General features: G+C 43.8%; 1 protein-coding gene across 1 annotated transcript in view; it reads left to right on the top strand.

Moving 5' to 3' along the window:
• Positions 1-23,248, top strand: part of reln (reelin) — a 376,800-nt gene that overhangs the window by 208,528 nt on the left and 145,024 nt on the right. Inside the window, 11 exon segments of the mRNA XM_055173428.2 lie at positions 6,837-6,952; positions 7,117-7,325; positions 10,108-10,236; positions 10,344-10,453; positions 15,370-15,436; positions 15,527-15,760; positions 17,482-17,643; positions 17,830-18,066; positions 18,255-18,447; positions 18,644-18,756; positions 18,958-19,095. Of these exon segments, the coding sequence (XP_055029403.2) occupies positions 6,837-6,952; positions 7,117-7,325; positions 10,108-10,236; positions 10,344-10,453; positions 15,370-15,436; positions 15,527-15,760; positions 17,482-17,643; positions 17,830-18,066; positions 18,255-18,447; positions 18,644-18,756; positions 18,958-19,095 (1,708 nt within the window).

Here is a 23,248-nt window from a genome sequence, read left to right as displayed (position 1 = left end):
CCTTTTCTCTCCCACTTGCCATTTCTACACGTAACATAACCTGCAGTACTTACCCTCCACACCAGTCACCTCTTCTTTTACGCGAAAGGGAAACACGCTATCTGAGGTCACATACAGGGCATTAGGTTACATTGCGCATGCCATGAACCGTTGAACCTTGCGACGCACACGCGCTCCGAACCAAGACAAGCGAACCGAACGGTTCAGATTTTTTTCATGAACCGTGCCACCCCTAGTGTCTATAGCATGACACTCGTGTCGAAATCCACATTTAAAGCTTTGGGATGTAAGGCATCCAAAGTATGAATCCAGTACAATTCCCTTTGGCATAGCACTTTATTAATGTTGCCCCCTCTAGGTAATTTTATCTGCTCAATTACCTGAAAATGGAGAGAAGGGGCTGAATGAGCACACTCTGTAAAGTGGCATGCCACATGGTAATTAGGGTCGGCACGTCTGATAGAGCTTTTTGTGCTCACTAATCCTCTGTTGGACTTTGTTGATCATCCCCTATATGGGGAGTTTGTGCTTCTTCCCTCAGGTAGAAGGTAAAGAGTTCCCATCTATAGGATGAAACTTTACCATCTTTTATATGTACTGCTATTAACAATACTGAGTTTGGTGAAATGATGAATTGATGACATGCTTTTTTAATTCTGTTGGTTCTTTGTACAAATCAGACTTCTGGACTGTCGCTTCTTTTGGTCTCTCTATGCAGTGATCTCGTACTGTATTTTATTAATGTACCGCTCCTTGTCCTCTTTTGGTGTAATATGGTTTATCACTTATTAATTGTTGTCTTATTAAAAGTGTGGGGTTTTTGATACCTGGCTGCAATCTAATTTCCCCTAGTGGAATAATACAAAAAATGAACTTGAATTGAACTTGAATGTATGTTTGACTGTTTTAACTAACTAAAAACATAAAACAATTAAAGGTATTGCAGAGGATTTTCTATTTCCGGGTGGATCATCATGACTATTGGTCCTCCTAGTTGTCATACGTAAACGAGATGTTCCCTTTCAGTCGGTCACTACGACGTCACATCGTGACCGACGAATTGGGAATCCCTACCAAAACGCCACTGAGGGCTGACCTCTTCCAGTGTCTGCGTAAAGCCCTCCGGTTCCACTTAAGGATAAGGAGAATTAGGTTTTAAGGCAGAAGGCCGGGCACTAGATGTTCCTTTAACCCCACAGTAGTGCCGGCGACTGGGAAGCGCCCTATCTGAGCGGTATAGGAACGCCCCGTTAAGGGCTATTGGTGGGCGAAAGTCAACCGTAGTTGAGGTATAAATGACAGCCGTGGCTGTGTAAGCAAAGCAGTGCTCTGCTGAGGGAAACGTGGGCTAGTAGGATTAACCCCACGGAAAAATACTCACAAAGGAACCCGGTGGGACGCAATGTGGATGCCCGAGCCAAACACAGGTTCGCGAGGATGCAGCTAGTGAGAGGCTGGCAGCGGATGCTCCGCAACATCAGGCTGCCAAGGCAGCGGAGGAAGACAAATCAAATGATTACGCATTTTTGCCTTGATGGCCTTCCATACTGAGCTCAGTTTGAAGCAGCAGTCGGAGGCTGCAAGCCGACCTGCCAGCCTGTTCTCTGTGCTTCCCTTAACGAGGAAAGAACACGAGAGGAGACAGGCTCGACACGAACACTGTAAAACCTAATGAACGTGTTAGGTGTCGCCCAACCAGCAGCTCTGCAGATGTCTGTTAGCGAGGAACCACGAGCGAGTGCCCAAATGAGGCAACACTTCTAGTAGAGTGAGCTCTCAAATTAAATATACAAGGAATGCCCTGCAGATTATAAGCAAGGGTGATAGTATCAACTATCCAATGAGACATCCTCTGCTTAGTGACAGCTTTCCCTCTCTGCTGACCACCGTAACAAACAAAGAGCTGATCTGAAGTCTTGAGGCTTTGTGTGCGATCTACGTAGCGGCGTAAAGCTCGTACGGGACATAATAAAGCCATGGTTGGGTCTGCCTCCTCTGGGGGCAGCGCTTGCAAGCTCACCACCTGATCTCTCAAGGGAGTGGTGGGAACTTTGGGCATGTAGCCTGGTCTGGGTCTGAGTGTTACGCTTGAGACATCAGGACCAAACTGAAGGCACGAATCGTCAACAGAGAATGCATATAAATCCCTTACTCTCTTCACGGAGGCCAATGCTAGCAGGGTCAGAGTTTTCATTAACAAAAACTTCAGACTCGCAGACTGCAAAGGCTCGAATGGGGGATCTGTAGGGGTTTCAGCACCATGGACAGGTCCCAGGAGGAATAGAGGGAGGGCGCGAGGGGTTTAGCCTGCGAGCGCCTCTTAAAATCTAATAACCAATCATGATGGCCAACTGATTTGCCGTTAATAAGTGAGTGATGAGCAGAAATAGCGGCGATATCAACTTTAATGGTGGAGGGTGACAGCCTACCATCTAACCTATGTTGAAGATATAAAAGCACAATGTTAAGCATTCTCTGAGGTCCTCGCGTTGCGAAGAGCATCAGGTGACGAAAAAGGTTTCATTTAAGCGCGTAAGCCCGTCTTGTGGACGGTGCTCGTACCGCGTCGATGGTGTTAGATATCGCTTGCGATAAATCACCTAAACCTTGCGCGCTCAACGACCATACATGGAAATCCCACAGGTCGGGGCGCGGGTGCCATAATGTGCCCCTTCCTTGAGAAAGAAAGTCCTTCCTCAGGGGAATTCGCCAGGGAAGGGCTGTCGCGAGGAGCATTAACTCTGAAAACCAATTCTTGGTCGTCCAGTACGGTGCGCTAATAAAAGGCTCTCCTCGTCCTGCCTGACTTTGCACAGTGTCTGTGCAATTAAGCTCACTGGAGGGAATGCGTATTTGCGCGTCCCCCGCGGCCAGCTGTGTGCCAACGCATCCACGCCGAGGCTGCCCTCGGTTAGTGAATAAAACAGGCGACAGTGGGTATCGTCCGGCGACGCAAATAGATCTCTGCGCACGACCGAACTTCTTCCAAATTAGCTGGACCGTCTGGGGGTGGAGTCGCCATTCGCCGGGGCGCGCAGCTCAGGAAAGCGCGTCTGCCGCTGTATTGAGCGAACCTGGGATGTAAATGGCACGAAGGGACCTCAGATGCTTCTGACTCAAAGGAGGAGATGACGAGCGAGATGCGACAGGTGGCGAGAGCGCAAAAACCACCTTAACGGTAAATAACGCAACAGTCGCAATGTTGTCGGTGCCGGCTAATACATCCTTCCCTCACATCTCCATAGCGGAGCGTACAAGTCTCAGATATACAGCGCACCGCTCGCGGCAGTTGGGGTGCTATGCACACCCCTGAGACTGCAAGCCCGTCATACGTGGCTGCTCATCCCGTGCTGGGGGCATCGCATGTGCTACAGAATGCCAGGAGACCCCTCAGGGGCATATCTTGCTATCAGAAATCCTGGGTCTGACCACGGGGTAAAATAGAAATGACACGCAGGTTACACGGTGTATGCCGGTGCGCCACGCTCTCCTCGAGACTTGATCGTAAAACCGATGCTGAAGCGGTCTCATATGAAGCAGCTCGAGCGGTGTCACAGCCACAGCTGCTGCCATATGTCCAGGAGCTTCTGAAATTGTTTCATAGGGACCGCGTACTTACCTCGAATTAAACCGAGGCAAGTCAGAACTGACTGGTTGCGCGCTCTTATAAAACACGCCAATTAGTCGATCGAGTCTATTTCCATACTGAGAAAAGGATCCTCTGCACGGGGCAAAGTTGCTCTTTTCCCAATTGACCTGATGACTTAAACGAGTGAGATGCTGAAGCATTAAATCTCTGTGTTCGCGCACGTCTGCCAAGAACGAGCTATTATAAGTTGACGTAAATATAAGCAGAATGCGAACAACGCTCTCTCTCTCGAATATTTAAATGCCGTGACTAGCACTTTCATGGAGACACGGGGAGAGAGAGACAGCTCGAATGGTGTACTTAGTATTAATATGCCCACCCCATGAACGCAGAGCGAAAAACGGTCTAAGGCGAGGGGAGATGGACACATGAAGTACACGTCTACAGGTCTAAGGCTGCAAACCGATCTGAATATTGAAATACGAGCCTCGGCGTATCATCCTAAAGGATCACATTTGTAGAGCCAGTGCGTAAATAAATCGGTCGTAACCCGCCGCGTATTTTGGGTACTATGAGATAAAGGCTGGAAAAACCCTATCATCATATCGGTAAGAGGGACCAGCTCGAAACGTCCTTCGCCAGCAGGACATCGACTTTTGCACGCAGTACATGTGCATCGGACGCTTTCACTATAGTGAAACGAATGCCCGAGAATTTGGGGGAGTGCCAGTAATTGTATTTCGTATCCGAGGCGGATAGTGCGTAAAACCCAACGAGACGGGCTGGGAACTGAAGCGAAGCATCCAGGGACCGTACAAGGAGAATTAACAACATTACCGAAGTCCCGCAGTGGGGCAGCAAAGCGAGACAGGTAGGACTGCCGGTGCATCTGCTGTGACAGCATAAACATCTACAGTATGTGTGTGTGTGACACCGACCTGAGCCCGCTGAGGGTGACGGTCGTCTGGTCTCCTGCGCGGAGAGCGCAGACTCCGGAAAACACCCGCTGGCGATAGAGGAGAGGTAGGGTGAGCTGGTGTGTGCCCGCTCACGGCTCTCTCGATCCTCCAGAGACCTGGAGAGGGAAGAGGAATGCACTCTTATGTGCGGTTAAGTGGGTACCGGCTGGACAGCCGGTGGAACAAATACAAACCAAGGATTTTCCACCCGACCCTCTACCGGGGGAAGGAGCGAATCACCGTCTCCTGAAGAGTGATCCTCTGCCACTCCGTGTCGCCCGTCTCTGGCCACTTAAACACCCGATTTTCACGGGAAGCGGCTAAGCGGGTGGGGCGAGCTGCTGACGACCGGTTCCCCCTGGCGTTGGTGGACCAAGGGCAGCTCTCTTCCGCCGGGGCACGACCTAGGAGATCGCCTCAGTTTGCGCAGCAGAGCTGTGCGACTCCCCGGGCTCGCCGAAGAGGCCGGTCTGTGGGACAGGAGCATTCAGGAAGTTTTTCTCATCTGCATCCGTCATGTAAGTCCGACAAAGCCAAAGGTGGCGATCTTGAACCACTGTGGTGAACATCGCACGGTCGCGGCCTCCCTCGTAAATCCTAAACTCTGATGCTGCAGAAGTGACGGGACCAGAAGGAGGTCCAATAGATTCGGCAGAAATCGTAGAAAACTACTCTGCAGTCTCCACCGGAGCCTCAACCAGCTGAGGATGAGAAGGCCGGTAGGTGAAGGACGCATCCTCCGTCCTACTCAGCGTAGTGATGCGAAGAGCGTCCTGCGAGCGCTTGACAGCCGCATCATGGCGGCGTCAGCACTGCAAAGGCGCGGACATCGTTCCCGTAGAAACGACAGTCGTCTCCGCAATCCAAGAAGGGTTATGCTCTCACAGAGAGAACCAAAAACTCTCCCCGAACGCAGCCTCGGAGTGCTCGATGCCCAAGCACGAAGACAGCGCTCGTGACCGTCACTGGAGCCCTTATACTTCTCGCATCCAAGATCGCACGGATGAAAAGCTATCCTGAAAAGGACGCTGATCTCCGAATATACGAGCGAATGTCTGTCTTTAAAAAGACACAGATCTCTCACGTATCACTCTTTAGGGAAATCACTCTTTAGGTGCTCAGCGGATGATGCGCACAGCGAGAGGCAACGCACACACTAAACTCAAAACAAAAAAAGATGCAGGGCAGTGGAACTATGATAAAGCCTGTTGGAATGTGTCTTTTGCAGCGATTTTTGTGTGAGCATATCAGTGAACACCCCTGTCCACTCGATGAGTTTTACATCTTTGTAAATGAAAGTTTAATGCATTTTGGGAAGGATTGTTCCTGTGCACCTGTGCAGCCATTGTGGAGGTGGGAGGTGGTGCAGGAAACACCCGAGGATTCTCGGGCCGGCATCATATGTCCAAATTTCAGTCAAAACCATTCTATTTCATCATAAACAATCTGAAAACAGGGCTTTAAGTGTAAACTACTGAACTTGTCCTTTAAGTCCATCATTGGTGTTGTATGGTCGAAAATTGGACACACTATTGGATTTGATTTCTCAACCGGGTTATTTTGACCTGATGTCCTGGTGTGACTTCTTAGAATGCTCTGAAGCATTTGCTCCAGGAGGCATTTAATCATGTCCAGAGGTGAGTCACTCTAAAGCACCACAATGGCGATAAACTTTGATTCAATCAGTTTTTCATAAATGATCTGGTGCGTGTTAAGTCAAGTCTTGTCGTTGCTGATGTTTGTAAACTCTTGGAGTCTTGGAGTTTCTCTGTCTGATTTCTTTGGTGATATCACTAAGTATGCGAATAAGTGTGCTGATCTTGTTGTTTAACGTAAAGTAGCTGAGGGTGGTTGTGAAGGCCAACGGTATAATTTTACACAGATTGGCTGGACTTAAAATTAGTGTGAGAATAAACCTGATTAGGCACATGAAAGTTTCTTTGTAAGCAGTGTTTGAGTATCAGTTCTTTTCATTCCAAGACCCACATAGACAGGTGTAATACTGTATATTTAAAAAAAAAAACTTTTTGAAATGTAAATATGGGAAAAAACAAAGTGTCAGTAGAGCGTAGTTTTTATTTTCCTTGTCATTGTATTGATGAAATCTAAGATTAATTGCATACCAAAATACCTTATGGTAAGATATTAAAACCATTATCACTGCAACTCATAATTTGCACTAAACTGTTTTTCACCATCAGTTTGAAAACTCTTGTTTCAAATCATCACTTGCCAAATGATACCAGGCTTGACACAGTAATGTCTTTGTAATTGTGTTTGCTTCACAGGTGGTGGAGGGTGCGACCCTGGAGAATCCAACAAGAATAATGTTGTACTGTTTGGCCGGTCAGAGGGCAGAAAAGATCATGTGCTTTTGGACATACTTCCATACTCAGCCTACAGGGTACAGATCATTCTTGGTCTACATACAGTTTGGGATTTTAAAGTTTTTTACACTAACTGGACTGCCCTAAGCTCATGTGGCTCCATCCTTCATTGTCTGCTTTTGTCAATGTTTCCATCTGCATCCATCCATGTAAGTTTCCATCTTAAAAATCTCTGTTTCAGACTCCTACAGTTGTATCAGTCGGCTTGCCCATAGAGCTACAGACTCCAGCTACTCAGTTTTGTTTCGAACAGAAGAGCCACAGTGGTGCTAAGCGTAATGTTTGGGCTTTGGACTTCCTTCAGCTGCTACCTGTGCTTCCTGGTGCAAACACACACTTGGTGCAGTTTTCAGTCAACCTAGGATGTGGTGCATATCAGCCAGCCAACAGGTGCACAATGTTAACACGAGAACAGAAAATAATGCAGAGTGCATGTGTATGTAATTTGAAGGGAGGCTGTCTTATTTTATGAATAAATGCATCATTTCTCCTGATTATACCTGATTTTATTTTAAGCACAAGCAGTGAATGGAGAAAAAAAATAGGGGTGGAACGGTACATGCATTCGTATCGAACCAAATCAGTACAGAGGTCACGGTTCGGTGCATGAATTTAAACAGAAAATACACGGATGAAAAAAAACTTGCGTGCAAAATAATTAATGTAATGCGGAACTACTGTCAGGTACGCGGGTTCTTTAGGACAGCTAATCTGTAGCCCGGCTTTAGCTCTGAAGCTCTGATTGGGGCCGATGCAGCCGAGCTTCGCTTATGTATGCGCTTTATCAGAGCCCGTCAACATTCTCTGGCACTCTGCAGTTTTTTGTCAGGTTGACGGTCTAGTGAGTGAGTCAGAGATAGCAGCGACATGGCAAGTGGTGATGAGGATCCGCCGGCCTGTTTAAGATCGCAAGTTTGGAAAACGTTGGTTTTCCAGCAATTAACAGTAGTACAGGCGAGAGAGTGGTGGAAAAGACGAGGACTGGGTGTCGGCGTTTTCAGCAGTTGTTGGGTAAGTTATGTGAGTGGAAGCAGCCCCGCCGCTCCCATAACGCGCATCACGCGCTGTGCGTAGGGCACCACGTGCTGAGAGGGCACCAAAAATAATAGCCTAATGAAAAAAAATTTTAATGCTGAAATTATTTCATTAGCCTATAAAAATATTATTAGGCCCTTTTTATCCATATATATGTTACAAAAAAGGGGGAACTAGAAAATTTAATGGCTCTAGTCTAGAAAGTTTGCCCCCCAGCCTTTGATTGTCCGTGCCGGTTGATCGCGCGGGCGCCTGACGAAGTTTGACAGAGGCCGTTTTTCAATCCGAAGGCTGCAGCCTCCAGAGGTCGCATTTATAGGCTGCATACGTCATCAAAACTTTCTTATTTCGTAATATTAACAATTATAAAGTTAACTATTATTCTTAGTTAATCGTAAATTGTTGTAATATGCTTATGACTTGCTAATGTAATGTTCAGTTAACTGAAATAAAGCATGATGACGTATGCAGCCTGCATATGCGACCTCGCGCAGGCTGCAGCTTTCGGATATAGAAACGGCCAGTCAGAAGGCGACTTTTGGAAATGTCCCCGAAAAGACAGCAGGAGTCAGGATCGGAAAAAAAAGAAACTGCGGGATGATGCCCGTGCATTACTTGCAGGTAAATCCATCATGTTTAATCATTCACTTCTAAATAAGGGAAATGCGCCTCGAACTTGCTGTGCTGATATTAATGTTTAGCAAACTATGTTGTTATAATTTATAACTTCAGTGCAAGCTAAATTGAGAAACATTACTGTAAAACATTACCTATGCATATGCATTTTACAAATAACTGGCGCAGCTTTTACTTTCGTCTTTAGATATTGAGCAGTTATTTTGTGGATTATTTTGACGTGACGGTGGTTAATACTTTCTCAGTAAAAGTTAACGTTAGCAGTCAGTGCACATGTTACAATTCATCACTCTTAAATATATATAAATATAAAACGTCATGATATGAAGCAAACATTACTGTGACACTTAGTTCTCTGAATCTTTGTTTTATTTAAGAATGAGTATTCTTGTTTACTTATTGATGTTTATTTAATGTAATTTATTTAAAGTGACATTGTACTTGGGAAAAACATGTCTGGATTATTTTGATAATTTAAGTTTGGTAATTTTTCTGTTTTGCTATTCTATAAAAGTTTGCACTTTCAAATGTGTAGTGTGTGTCTTGGCTAAAGTTGTGAAGATTTTACATTCTGCTATTAAGTTATGTGTTTGGCAATAAAAAATAAACTGGCAAAAACAAACGTTTTTTTTTCTTAGGGTCGGGGTGGGGGGCATTATAAAGGAATTATGCTTAGGGCACCAAAATGGCTAGCAGCGGCACTGAGTGGAAGTACATCTAATCAGGGCTCTCAAGTCTCACACATTCATTCACCATGAGACACACACATTTCAGTCAGTTCACACGCTCACACGCCACACCTTATATTTCTCACGCTGAGAAGTAGGAGATAAATTGTCATGCTAATATACAATTAATGAATGAAGCGCATGCATACGCAGGGCAGTTCTGTCGAGTTCAGCTGCTTTCAGTTTTTTAAGTGTGCTCAACTTTACGCAGCGCCATCATCGTCAGAGTACCGCGAGAAATCTTGCGGAGGAGGCTGATTTCAAATCGCTCTCGCGTTACTCTGACGTCATCCACTTGTGGTTTCTTGCAGCGCCTCATAAAGTCGAACACACCTATTAATGCATCCTACAAGCCTACATTTTTTTGTTCTTAAAATTAGTACATTAATATGAAATAAATGTGCTAAAATGTAATTTAATAATGTATTTAGGTAACTTGTAATACATTTGGAATCCATCTTTGTATGAAAGATGAGTACAAGTTTATACATTTTTTTATACGAGTTAGTATGTTAAATGCATTTCAGTTCATATTCATGACATCTCACAATAACACCGATAAGGACACCTATGTTTTTAAGATTATCTTAAGTACTAAAAAAAATTTGCCTTCTGCAATTTTGTTTTGCTTTTCCCTCCATTGTACCAAAAACCAAACCGTGACGTCTACCGAGGTACGAACCGAACCGTGACTTCTGTGTACCGTTCCACCCCTAGAATGTATATATTTTTTGTTTTTCTTCTGCATATGTTAACATCATGTTTGTTTATAGCATCAACCTTGAGTTCTCAACCAATCATGGTCGCTCTTGGTCACTCCTCCATACTGAGTGTCTTCCTGATCTGTGTGCTGGGTCACATTTCCCACACAGCAGTGTCTACTCATCAGAGAACTACAGCGGGTCAGTTACTGTGCATTTTCCTGTTTTTTAAATGTGCAACCCGCTGTTAGTCTGACATGATTTAGTGAGTGGACCGATATTAAGTTTGACTCTTTTGATGCCTCTAGTTGGACAAGGATCACAGTTCCCCTGCCAAATGCTGCCCTCACAGAAAGCACACGTTTCCGCTGGAGACAGGCCACTGTAGGAATGAACAACATGTGGGCCATAGACAACAGTAAGTAGCCAATTTCCTTTCATGTATGGCATTTTACAGACTAATGTTAATACTGCATGGTATTTTCTTTGAAAATTTAAGAATATACTAACACAAAACACATGCTTATCTTGTGCACCAGCCGTGCCCAGTTGCATGAAAGTCCTAAAGCTAAGAAATCCCTTAAATATAAGGTTAAGGGTGCCCTCAATAAGAAATGTGTTGCAAGAAAAACCCTTAAGTGCTAAAGTATTACCTTAAGTTCTGCTATGCGTTGCTACAAAGTCCTTAAGTCCCATTTTCCCTTAAAAACTTAAGGGACTATAACAGTCATAGATGATGGCTGATTTTATGGTTATTTAAGAAAATAAAGTACCAACGCACAATTCCAATTATCAAAATAATCCCATAGAGAAAAGTGATGTGCATTTATTAGGAGAATAGCGGTTTGATCGTCCGTCATTCTAAAGTGCTCAAGTTTGAATTACTTTCAGGTTTTATACATGCGGCACTTTACAGTCTGTTATTTGCGATGTTTTATTGTACACAAATCCACAATCTGTTGAGCTGCGTGCATTGATTTGTTTACGTGGTGAGATTTTATAACTATAGAAACAGCTTCTCCGCTGCGTGTTTTGGCAGAGACTACCGTAAAATACTTAGTATAAACACTTAGGTAAGGGTGACAGTTAAGACCTTTGTTGCAACGCTCTTAAATAAATCCCTTACCTCAGGGATTTTTTCTCCCTCAGGGAAACCCTCACTTAATGATTTTCATGCAACCCGGCACAGCCCCCCAAAAACTTTAAAGCATATTTATTTCAGACATATTTTACAACTGATTGTTATGTTGTGCAACTGTCAAAAATATTTAGGTACATTGATGCAGGTAAGCCGACTGGACGCTAACACAGAGCAAATTGTTTCCACCACATATGTTAACATTCACACTGTATGCGCAGCGGAAGCTGTTTCATCTTTTTTTCTGCATTGTTCATGGTTAAAATATACAAGCTTTAACAAGAGATAATTCATGGTAATTATCCACAGTTTAAAGGCAGGATAGGCAGGAATTGTCTAAAAAACTTTGTTTAAACTGTCTTTATGTACCAATACATAAGTAAAATGTAAGTATGCTGAAAAAGAGAGTATAAAACTTGAGTGTCTGTAGACCTCTCACGACTGTTTTAAACACAGCTAATTATTTCCATTCGGGACGAAACAAATGATTGACTATCAATCTCTCTCGCGACCATGGCACCACCCCTGGTGCTACAGGATCTGCCCACACATGCGCACACCCGATTGATTTGAAAGTGCACGAGGCACGAAATCTAGGAAGAGCAAAACTAAGGCAGATAAAGAGCATTCATAACTCACAGTACCTACGCACAGTAGCGAAGGCAAACAAGTCAAAAAAATTGAATAAGAAAAGAAATCAAACGAGAGTAAATATCACGTGGCTTTTCCTTGAGTCGTCAATGCAGTAGCGGTATTGTCTCCGGAGTGTAGTCCTCATCAGAGTCAACAATGCTTTCATGCGGTTTTTAACGAAAGAGTGCGCAGGTCAGCCTGCTCAAGGGGCTCGAAAGGGGGACCGCGCAGCGCTTTCAGAACCGTGGACAAATCCCTAGACGGGACCGTGTTAGGTCGCGGTGGGTTTAGTCTGCGAGCGCCTCTGAGGAATTTAATGATGAGATCATGTTTTCCCACGGTGTGACTGGCGATAAGGGCATGATTCGCCGTTATCGCCACCACATATACTTTAAGCGTCGAGGGCTCGCGACCGCTGTCCAACATGTCCTGTAGAAAGGAGAGAATATGCTCCACTTCACAGGTGTTTGGGTTTAAGTTTTTCATCGTGCACCAGTCAGAAAAAATAGACCACTTTTGAGCGTAAAGGTGCCTGGTAGATGGAGCCCTAGCTTCCAATAGAGTATTTAACACTCGTCCTGAAAGGCGTGATGGTTGCCGTTCAGAGACCAAATGTGTAGATTCCATAGCTCCGGCTGCGGATGCCATATCGTCCCTCACGCCTGAGATAGGAGGTCTTTCCTCAGCGGTGCTGATGTTTTCAGCTGCCATAGGTCGGGGAGCCACGGTTGATTTTGCCAAAACGGGGCGATCAGAATTATCGCGCATTTTGTCTCTCTTATCCTCTGAAGGAACTGTGGTAACAGAGCCATTAGAGGAAAAGCATATAGAAGACACGCCGGCCATGTTTCCGACAAGGCATTGTGGTGTCTCGAGAAGAAGATCAGGCAATGCGCTTTCTCGTCAGATGCAAACAGATCGATCTCTGCTCGGCCAAAGATGGTCCATATTTTTTCGACCGTCTGAGGATGCAGCTTCCATTCTCCCGGCGGCGGAGAGTTGCGAGAGAGAATGTCTGCACCCGTATTGGCTACACCCGGTACAATGGGTGAGCAAACTCTTCTGGAGGTTGATTTTGAACCCTAAATTCTCCAAATGCTGGAGTACAATGGTCTTGTGGGTGATAATTTCCCTCTCTGACTGGGCTAGAATAAGCCAGTCACCGAGGTAAATCAATATTCGGATGCCGCTCTGTCTGAGAGGGGCGAGCGCCACATCCGCACATTTGGTAAGCGTGCGTGGTGCCAGAGATAATTGACAGAACTTTGTATTGGTATGCTGTTCTGTATAATGCGAATCTTAGAAACGGCCTGTGACGAGGTGCTATCGGAATGTGAAAGTCAGCGTCTTTCAGATCCACTGATATGAACCAATCGCCCGGTCGCATTTTGTATGGCCGTTTGACAAGAGCGTGATTCAAAACGCATAAATCCAATATCGGTCTGAGGCCCCCGTCTTTCTTTGGAACGAGAAAAAACGACTGTAAAAGCCTGATTCGCTTTGATCCGCCGGGACCGTCTCTATCGCGTCTTTTAGTAATAAAGAACGCACCTCTTCTCAGAGATCCTGCATGCAATCATCTGGGACAGTTGTGTAGAGAACGCCGCGAAACTGGGGTGGTTACAGCGAGGGTGTGCTCAGCGCCCGGGGGACTGAAACACGCAGAACTTTCGGGGGCGAAAAGTTTTTTTTGATCTCCGTCAAGTTCAGCCACAGATGTCTCTCCAGAACAACCAGGCTAGCCATGGCTCTTCCCACAGCCTGAGTGGCGACTTTGGTAGCGCGGAGGGCCAAGTCAGTCGCGCTGCGCAGGTCCCTTAAAGGATGACAGGTCAGGGCCTGCCTTGTCCATATCACAGAGTTTTGCCTGGTAAACTTGCAGCACTGGCATCGTGTGGAGAGCAGATGCAGCGTGGCCATCGGCGGCGTAGGATTTCGACGCCAGGGTTGATGTCAGATGGCAGGGCTTCAAAGGGTGGTTCATCTTTGCCCTCCAACCGCCGGCCGAGGACGGGCAGAGGTGGGCCGCGACAGACTCATCGAGCGGCGGCCGCTTGGTGTAGCTGTGTTTGTCGGCGCCGTCCACTACGGAGAGGACATGGGAGACGGCGCTCTGCGCTCGGATGGAGTGAGGAACGCGCCAGGACTTAGTGAGCTCCTGGTGAATCTCCAGGAAGAACGGCACCTGCCACTGGCAGGACTGTTGACGATGCCCGGGCTGCAGGAACCACTCATGCAGACGGCTGAGTTGAGGCTCTGACAGCGGCGACCACTGAATATTAAGCTTCGCTGTAGCTTGAGTCAGGATGCGGATGAGCTCCGAGTCGTGTTGGCGCGACTCGGTGGGTTCTTCAGCGGCGGCGTGGGTGTCTTCATCTGAAGCCGCCCAATCCTTTAACTCCTCAGAGGATGACATCATCTCAACGGTGTCACCGGACCCAAAGGAAACCATGCCGCTAGCGCTCGCCAGGGGGCGCTGGTCCTCCTGGACAAAGGTGACAGGATGACGGCGGGGAGACAGAGCACGCGTGGGGGATGATAAAATTCACTCTTTTATACTTAAACTGGAAAGCGGCATGTGAACACGCTGGTGTGTAGTAGTCCCCTGCAGTGCTTAGATCGACGGCGAGTAAGGGCTTCTTCTTCGGAGCAGCGAGAAGGTTCGTGCTGAAGGAGAAAAATTGTGAGCTTTTGGTGCTTGATCCCGGACTTATATAAGGACGTGTGCCACGCCCAGCGCGGGCTAAAACGTCATTGGTCTGTATTTTCTTCAGACGTTAACCAATAGGCTTCAATCACGGAGTAAACAGGAGTTTCCCCCATAGCGTCAGCAACTGACGCAATGCGAAGTGAACCGTATTGAAAGGGAACTTGTATCAATGCAACCTGTTTTTAGCTTTGTCTTATAAATATAACTAGCTCGTTCTCTAACTCCAGTTGTTGTCAGTCTTACTGCAGTAGGTGTGTGTTATTGCATTGCATGTAAAATGCATGTGGTGCTAACAGAACACTTATGGCTAACAACATGTGATGCTAACAACAACTTGCAATTTTTGATGGTTAAATCGTGTGTCTGTCTAAGTTAAGTACACATTTACTCTGTTTAATGGATGATTATAACATAGGAACTCAATACAGGCAACCACTGAAAGAATATAAGTAATCAAATAATCAAAATACATGCACATATTGGTGTGATATATAAATATTGTAAATCAATGCAGGTTTTTTTTTACTAATTGACTAATTAATTAAGAAAAATTACAGCTCTTTGCCTCAAACTCAGTGTATTTGAATGTCTCACTATGAGCTTTTAGGAACTAACTGAAGTCTCCATGAATCACGTGATAAGCTTTTGGACTTCCAGTGGTGCAATTCTGTTTCTCTATGGCTATGGTTGCCAATTGCTAATCGCTGCAATCTTTTCCCAAGCAGTAGCAAGTCTTTGATAGCCCCGCCCTCACACCATTCGTCATAATTACCAGGTACACACACACACACACACACACACATACATACACACACTGAACTGAACAACTGCTTTTTTTATGTGCGTGTTCCAGTTTATATTGGGCCATCCTGTCTGCGCTTCTGCTCTGGTAGAGGACACTGTACCCGCAAAGGCTGCAAGTAAGAAATGCCAACAGATAAACACTCTTTTAATTCTGAAAATAATTATGCCCCTTTATCTACAATACTATTTGATTTGTATTTCTTTAGGTGTGAACCAGGATTCAACGGGCCAGCTTGTGAGCTTGCTTCTCAGACCTTCCCTGCGTTTCTGTCGGAGAGTTTCTCAAGCGTGAGACTGTCGTCCTATCACAGCTTCTCCTCATTGCGAGGGGCGGAGGTCAGCTTCGCCTGTGGGGTCTTAGCCAGTGGGAAGGCGTTGGTCTTTAATAAAGACAGCAGAAGACACATCATTACAGCCCCATTGGACAGCTCACAGGCCAGGTACACAAACTCATTCGCTTTTTTGGTGCACTCATATCATACCTTACCCAACCAAACATTTACAATTTACATTGAGGCATTAAGGTGACGCTTTTGTCCAATGCGACTTAGATTAGAAAACAATAAAAGCGATGTGTCATAGGGAGCAAATAGTACAGAAGGTGCTATTTATAACAAGACAGTTTTCACTATTTCGAAACAATACCTGTTGAGAGAAAAGAAAGAGTTAGTTTAGGTATTGAAGATACAACCTCTACCCCGTAACATACTCTGCACAGTTTGGATTAGGGAGAACAAGTACACTCCCTGACAAAAATCTTGTCGCTTGTGTACAAATTGACCTGAAGTGCCGCTGAAATATATTTCTAATCAAGATTTGTTTTTAAGAAATGGCTCATTTTAATCCCAACAGCTTTTGTAATAATTTTTCAGTGCAAAATAAAATTGTCAAATGGTATTCTAATATTCACAGCTTGGTAAAGCCCATTGAGTCAACCCCTGGTTCTGGAGATTGATCGCGTGCTCTTACATTATGCTTCGGTTAATGCGATCTGACACACACTCGACGAGCACACACACACACACACACATACAGTAAAGTTGCCTAATCACAGACCAGTACGTTGCAACAAAGTTGACCAAGCTACGGAAAATACCAGATTATCTGAGCATCCTGTCCCCGCAAAGGCAGCTCAAATGTGGCACAATTTCCCCCAGTATATCACGCAGACTTATAAACAGCGAAATAATGAAAGGCATTTGACTTACATAGCATCCAAAAGTCCTGGAAAAGCATGTAAACTCGACCATGATAATTTCCTGCTGCTGAATCTGGTCCAAGCTCCTTAATCCTGTATTTATTTTTCAACTGAACGCCTTGTAAAGGGTGATTTTGTGAGCATAAATTCATATTTTCTTTCATCTCAAGGTATTTCACTTGCTTTCACTGATCAGTACTGTATCTAGCAGTTAAATGGCAATCTGCAACGTGGTTACGAGACAAATGATCCAATCACATGAGCTCAAAGACATAAAAAACTTTTCTGATTCGCTTACAACATAAGTGGGAGGTTTGGGGCAAAGCGTCCTGTGCCCCAGGGTGTATCCGGAACCAGCCAATTAGAGCTCAGCTAGGTCACATGTTTTTACCCTTTTTACTGACCTACATAGACACTCATTAGGGGTGCGCCCCAGACACAAACATGACACACACAACAAACTCAGTTTTTTTTTTTTTAAATAAATGATAACATGACTAACAGTGAAATAGTACAGCAAAACAATTTTATTTTGTATTAATTTGCATAATATATTTAGGCAAGGCAAGGCAAGGCAAGTTTATTTGTATAGCACATTTCATACACAGAGGTCATTCAAAGTGCTTTACATAGAAATGAGAAAACAATATATAAAAGAGAAAAGAAAATGTAAAAATAATAGATACACAATAAAATCACAATAAAAACAAAGATACATGAAAATTTAGAATAACAATTAAAGAAAATAAATGTGATTTTATTAAAAACACTTTAAAAAGGTAAAAAGAATAACTTTTTTGTAACATGTTAAAGTAGCTTTCTTCTCTGGGCAACTTTGGGGTGGCGCCCCAGTGCCCCCTAGTGACCAGCCGCACTGATTGCCATTATTGCAGCATGCCATAATGAATGCCTTTGATTATTGTACAGTAACACAAGACTTGGGTGTTTATTTTCTTCTTGTAGATATCTTCAGTTTACACTGAGATTAGGAAGTAGAAGCATTTTGAGTTCATGTCCTGCTCCAGATCAGCCAGGAGAGGGTGTCCTTCTTCACTACTCTTCAGATAACGGTGTTACCTGGAAACTTCTGCAGCATTATGCTTATCAGGGCTTCCATGAGCCGAGGTATGTATATATAACAGTCAGTTGACACACACGCATGCACGCGCACACACACACACACACACACACACACACACGCACACACACGCACACACACACACACACAAACACACACAATTCAGCTAAAGCATTACAGTTTAAAGTCCGTCATAGGTTAATGTGAAGTTGTATTGGATCTTCGCCTCCTAGGATTGTTTCTGTGGAACTTCCTCCTGGGGCCCGTACATTTGGGGTCCAGTTTCGCTGGTGGCAGCCATACCACTCTGGGCGTGGCCAGGATGTTTGGGCTCTTGATGAGATCAGCATGACCTCTGTACTTTTCAACATCATCAGTCTGGACTTCAGCAATGTGTTAGATGTCACTCAAAGTCTAGGCTTCTATCTGGGGAACGTTCAGCCATACTGTCAGCAAGACTGGACTCTAAGGTACTTCCTCTTTACAGTATGTAAAATAATATCAAAGTATTATTCTAATACTTTACACCTTTCCTTGATGTATTTGTTGTCTCTGAACCTTGAACAGTTTCATATCTTATCTTAAGCACCATATTCACCTCCGGGTAGAAATTTTACAAGCAAATAAGAAACTCTAATATAAATGTATATAAATTCAGTTTCTCAGGCGACCATGGCACAGCTTCCAGCATTCGCTATGTGGAAACACAGTCCATGCAGATCGGAGCATCCTATATGATCCAGTTCTCTTTGGTCATGGGCTGTGGGCGTGAACCCTCCCCTAACATTGACACTCAGGTTCGGCTGGAATTTTCCACCAATCATGGCTTGACTTGGCATCTTGTCAAAGAGGTAAGATTTATAGGTCAATAATTATGTTCTTCCCAGTATTGCTTCATTGTCACCTATTGAGTGATAACATTGAGTGACAGTCAAACCTGTCTAATGATTTTGAGGGGGAGGGGCTGATTTTTTGCGGTACACCTCTGCATTGAAGTGTGTGTCTGCAGGAATAATGATGAATATTTCCATGGTTTGTCGGAAATAGGCCTGTCTCCCTGGAATGCCAAGCTGCTCCGAGTTTACCGCTTCCAGTGTGTACCACCCCTCTGAATTCACAGACTGGAGACGGATCACACTTCCGCTCCCATATAAAACCTGGTATGGCTTTGGTAAAATTTCCCACTTATCCTGCACATAGCCATGTATTTAAACTGGAATAATGCTGGACTTTTTGAAAGCCAAGTTTTGAGCTCCTGGTTAGTCAAAAAATGTTATTGATTTCTTTAAATATGTCTTGAAAGCCAAGTTGATTCTGGTGATTCTGATTCTGGTGATGTCTGGTGTGTTCCCTGGCTTCAGGTCAAGTGCAACACGCTTCCGATGGATTCAAAATTACTACCAGGAACAGGATGAATGGGCATTAGATGACATATATATTGGACAGCAGTGCTCTCAGATGTGCCGTGGACATGGCTGGTGTGACCATGGACACTGCAGGTCAGACTAAAACACAGTGACATATCAAATCAATGTAACATCTTAAAAATATCTAAAATTCTTCTTTAAACAAATTGCTTGGCAGAGCATAGTTTGGTTTATTTAGTGCTTTTTATTTTCCTAAAATGGTTCTTTTAAATTCAGTTAGCTGATTTTTTTTCAATTAGGTATTTGTTTAACTCATTCACCGCCAGCCTTTCTGAGAAAAGTTGCCCACACGCATTTTTGTGATTTTAAAAAAAGTTTAACAAAATTTTTCCTACAAGGAATTATCTTCTATAAATATATAAACATACAAATATATTTAAAATAAAAGAACACACCCTCTGCTTTCAAACAAACAATAAACAAACAAACAAACAAAATGGGGAAAAACGTTTCATTATATATTTACTTTTTCCACTTAATTTAACTACTGAAATATGGATATTTCTCTTCAAAAATAAAGACGTTTTTGTAAAGGAATTTATGTTAGAGATCAGACTCAGAATGACTATCAAACCTAAAGGCAGTTAAAATAAATCATTCAATCTTTTTAACTTCCGTTTTTTATAAATTTGGTTTGGCGCCATCTAGTGGATAAAAGCACTTTTACTCTGAAATTCGTCCAGAAAGGCATATTTATCAGTTAAATATTAACTCATAATTGACAAGATAACTTGTCAATGGCGGCGAAAGAGTTAAAACTGTGTTTTTTATGTTATTTTCTACCATTGACCTGAATGTGATTGTTGTTAGTATATCCACTTGTTTTTAAGAGTATTTTTTGTTTGTGTTTATAAAACGTATATAAAACACACAAGGCAAGGATCCAGATGCAGATGACACAATACTTTAATTAGAATAAATGGGAGAAAGAGAGAGAGAGAGAGAGAGAGAGAGAGAGAGAGAGAGAGAGAGAGAGAGGCCCTATCTTGCACCCAGCGCAGTTGACTTTGTCAGTGACGCATGTATCATTCGTATTTTACACCGACGCACAGCGGGTTTTTCCCTCCACAGACGCACGTCAGCAAACTAGGGAATGAACTTGCGCTCCCTGGGCGGTTCAGCGCAAAAACAAAAAAGGATGCGTGTTCCGACGCAAACCATCTCTTATGCTATTTTGCAAGTTCAAAAAACAATTGCGCCACTGACCAGAAAAAAAATAGTCTAAAGTCAGTGGCGCGTTGCGTGTTGTTCATTATGCTATTTTAAGGGCGCATGCTTGACCATAATGTATAGCGTGCACAACGCGCATACACTTTGTTTATCTAAAATACACAGATGCTACAGTTATTTTTGCATATTTGCAAATAAATTGTTACAATAAAAAATATTAACACATGAGATCAGGGAAATCATTGTGGTGAGCATTGTGGTGATAGTTTTTATTTATTGTGTCTCATGCAAATAACGATTAAAATATTTTCATAAGTTTGTTGTGTGGCTGTATTACATTTATTTTATGTAAATAATGTTTAAAATGTTTTCATAAACCTTAATGTATGTGAACTTGATTTGTAAGTGTACCTTGGGGTTGGACTGCTTGCGTTTCTTCGGTGCCGATTTCAAAGCCCCCAAACCCTTCAACGCTTTCAGCTGCTGGCGTCAGGTCATGTGTAGAGGCAGATCCACCTCCCGTTACACGGCGTGCCCGATTTATGCTGGCAAGCTTGGAATTCCCCCATCTCCTGAAATCATTGTAGCGCTTACGGCGCAACTTCCTGGGGATGCCAGCTGATGAGACAATTGTGGCTATTTCCTCCCACGCCCTGTTAAACCTACGCTGATTTGGGCGTGTTTCTCCCATCCCCATACAAAACAACTTCTCTGTCTTTGACTGCTCTTACAAGACCGTCGGTCTCCTCGGCTGTGAACCGCTCCTGACGTGCGCCTAGTAAATCCGCCATAATAATAGCAACCTGCCATGGAACTTGCGCACTTGCGTTTAAAGGGAATGTTGGGTAACGTTCTGATTGGTTTATATGACGTTACGCCCAAACCACACCTATGAATAATGAACCTACTTCAGACAACCCCTTATTGATTTGCGCCTGGCACAACAGCGCCCAAGATCCGCCCACAAAGTCACTTGCGCTTTGCGCTTGACACTTGCGTTTCAGATCGTTAAAATAGGGCCCAGAGAGAGAGAGAGAGAGAGAAACCAATTGGGCGAAGCCAGGGAGATAGGCTGCGTCCGAAAACTCTAAATTGCTGCCTTCTGAGGCAGCTTTCCAAGGCAGGAAGGCATCAAGGCATGTCCGAATTCAATGTTTGGTTTACTTCCTGTCTCCTGAGATACCTATGCGTGGACGTACATTGAGAATGTGATTGGTCGAGCAAAAATAAAATGGCGGCCAAGGACGCGACTGGACCACACATTTTGTGTAAATAAAGGTAGATTTTCACTTTTTACACCTTTTAATTGCATTTCTAGCGAGAAATTAGTATTGTAGTTTTCAAATATGTGATTAGTTATCACAAAGGCGCTCTCTGTTTAAATTTCAAACACGCTTCCTTTGAAGTGTGTCCGAAAGTCTTTCTCTGAGCTGCCTTCATGCCTCCGAAGTCATTTCCTCATGAGGCAGCGAGGCAAAGAGTCACTGCCTTGAGTTTTCGGACAAAGTGTTTGTCACTGAACAGAGACAGGAAGAAATGAGAGCCGAGCAGTGTCAGGGAGAGATGACCGCCGAGCTGTGTTGGGGAGAGATGACCGCCGAGCTGTGTCGGGGAGAGATGAACGCCGAGCTGTGTCGGGGAGAGATGACCGCTGAGCTGTGTCGGGGAGAGATGACCGCTGAGCTGTGTTGGGAAGAGATGTTGGTTGAGCTGTGTCGGGGAGAGATGACCGCCGAGCTGTGTTGGGGAGAGATGACTGCCGAGCTGTGTCGGGGAGAAATGACCGCCAAGCTGTGTCGGGGAGAGATAACGGTCGAGCTGTGTCTAGGAGAGAAAACCACCGCGCTGAGTCGGGGAGAGATGAGTGGATAAACGGCAATGAAGGCCGACAGGTGCAGCTGGACAGCAACCCTGGAAAACCTCTGTTATGCTGGACAGCGACAGATCTGATAGAGGCAAAACAGGAGTCCATAGTGGATGGCAGCAAAGGTGCTACAATCCTAGTAAAGAAGATGATGGAGAGTTATACTGGCAGATAAAAGAGGCCGCAGACGAAACAGGCAAAAACAATAAAAAATCCAAGATAAAAAAAATGCTGGATAAATTCCAAAACCCTAAAGAACTATACTAGACTAGACAAGAAGTATGGCAAGACACAAACAATGACGATCTCGCAGGGAACAAGGAACACAGAGCGATTAAATACCAAACGAAATGGGGAGAAAATCAGGAACAGGTGAAGGACGCAGTTGCAGGAAATGAACAGAAATGAGATCGCCCTGGTGACAGATGCACACGTGTAGAGCTGTCAAAACACAAAACATACACATATACAGAGAAACAAAAAGACAGAACGGTCGACCAGACCAAAATTTTGGCAGTTTGTTTCTCTTGTTCTGACTTTTTTTAGGGATATTTTCTCAATATATACAAAGCACTTTGGCTTAGATAAGCACTCAGAACCTTACATCACATAAATGCTATATGTTGTGACAGTAGTGCATTTAAGTTAAACTGCACAGAACTATCCATTCAATAGTAAAACACTTCTTATTTAACTCAAACTATTTATGGCAATTTTCAACCACTAGATTATAGCAGGATCGTAAATAAATTATTTCTGACATTCAATCACAACAAAAACTTCTTATCATGGATTCTAAAAAAATTCATAATAATTTTAGATAAACGTCTAATCAGTCAGTATTAATATCATACAATATCTCATGAAAACACGTTGAAGATTTTTTATTTTTTATTTTTTAAAGATTTCATATTTTTCTCTGATTCTCAAAGAACACGTGAAAACACCATAAATGGAAATATAAAAAAATCTATGGCACACACGAATAACAATTAGCCAGGAATATATATATTGTGACAATATCAGTGAATGTCCCCCCCCCCTTTTTTTTGTTCTGGCACTTCAAAAACACCAAAGTAATGAAAATAAATTGACAATTGGATTGAAACAAATATAAACAGTACAATTATAACCCAAGTATTTCAAAAAGCATATCCCCAATATTTAAATGTTCAGTTTTTTTTTTTCTCC

Source organism: Misgurnus anguillicaudatus, chromosome 15 (genome assembly GCF_027580225.2).
Source record: "Misgurnus anguillicaudatus chromosome 15, ASM2758022v2, whole genome shotgun sequence".
Classification (NCBI taxonomy): Eukaryota; Metazoa; Chordata; class Actinopteri; order Cypriniformes; family Cobitidae; genus Misgurnus; species Misgurnus anguillicaudatus.
This window is presented reverse-complemented; position numbering and strand designations above follow the sequence as displayed.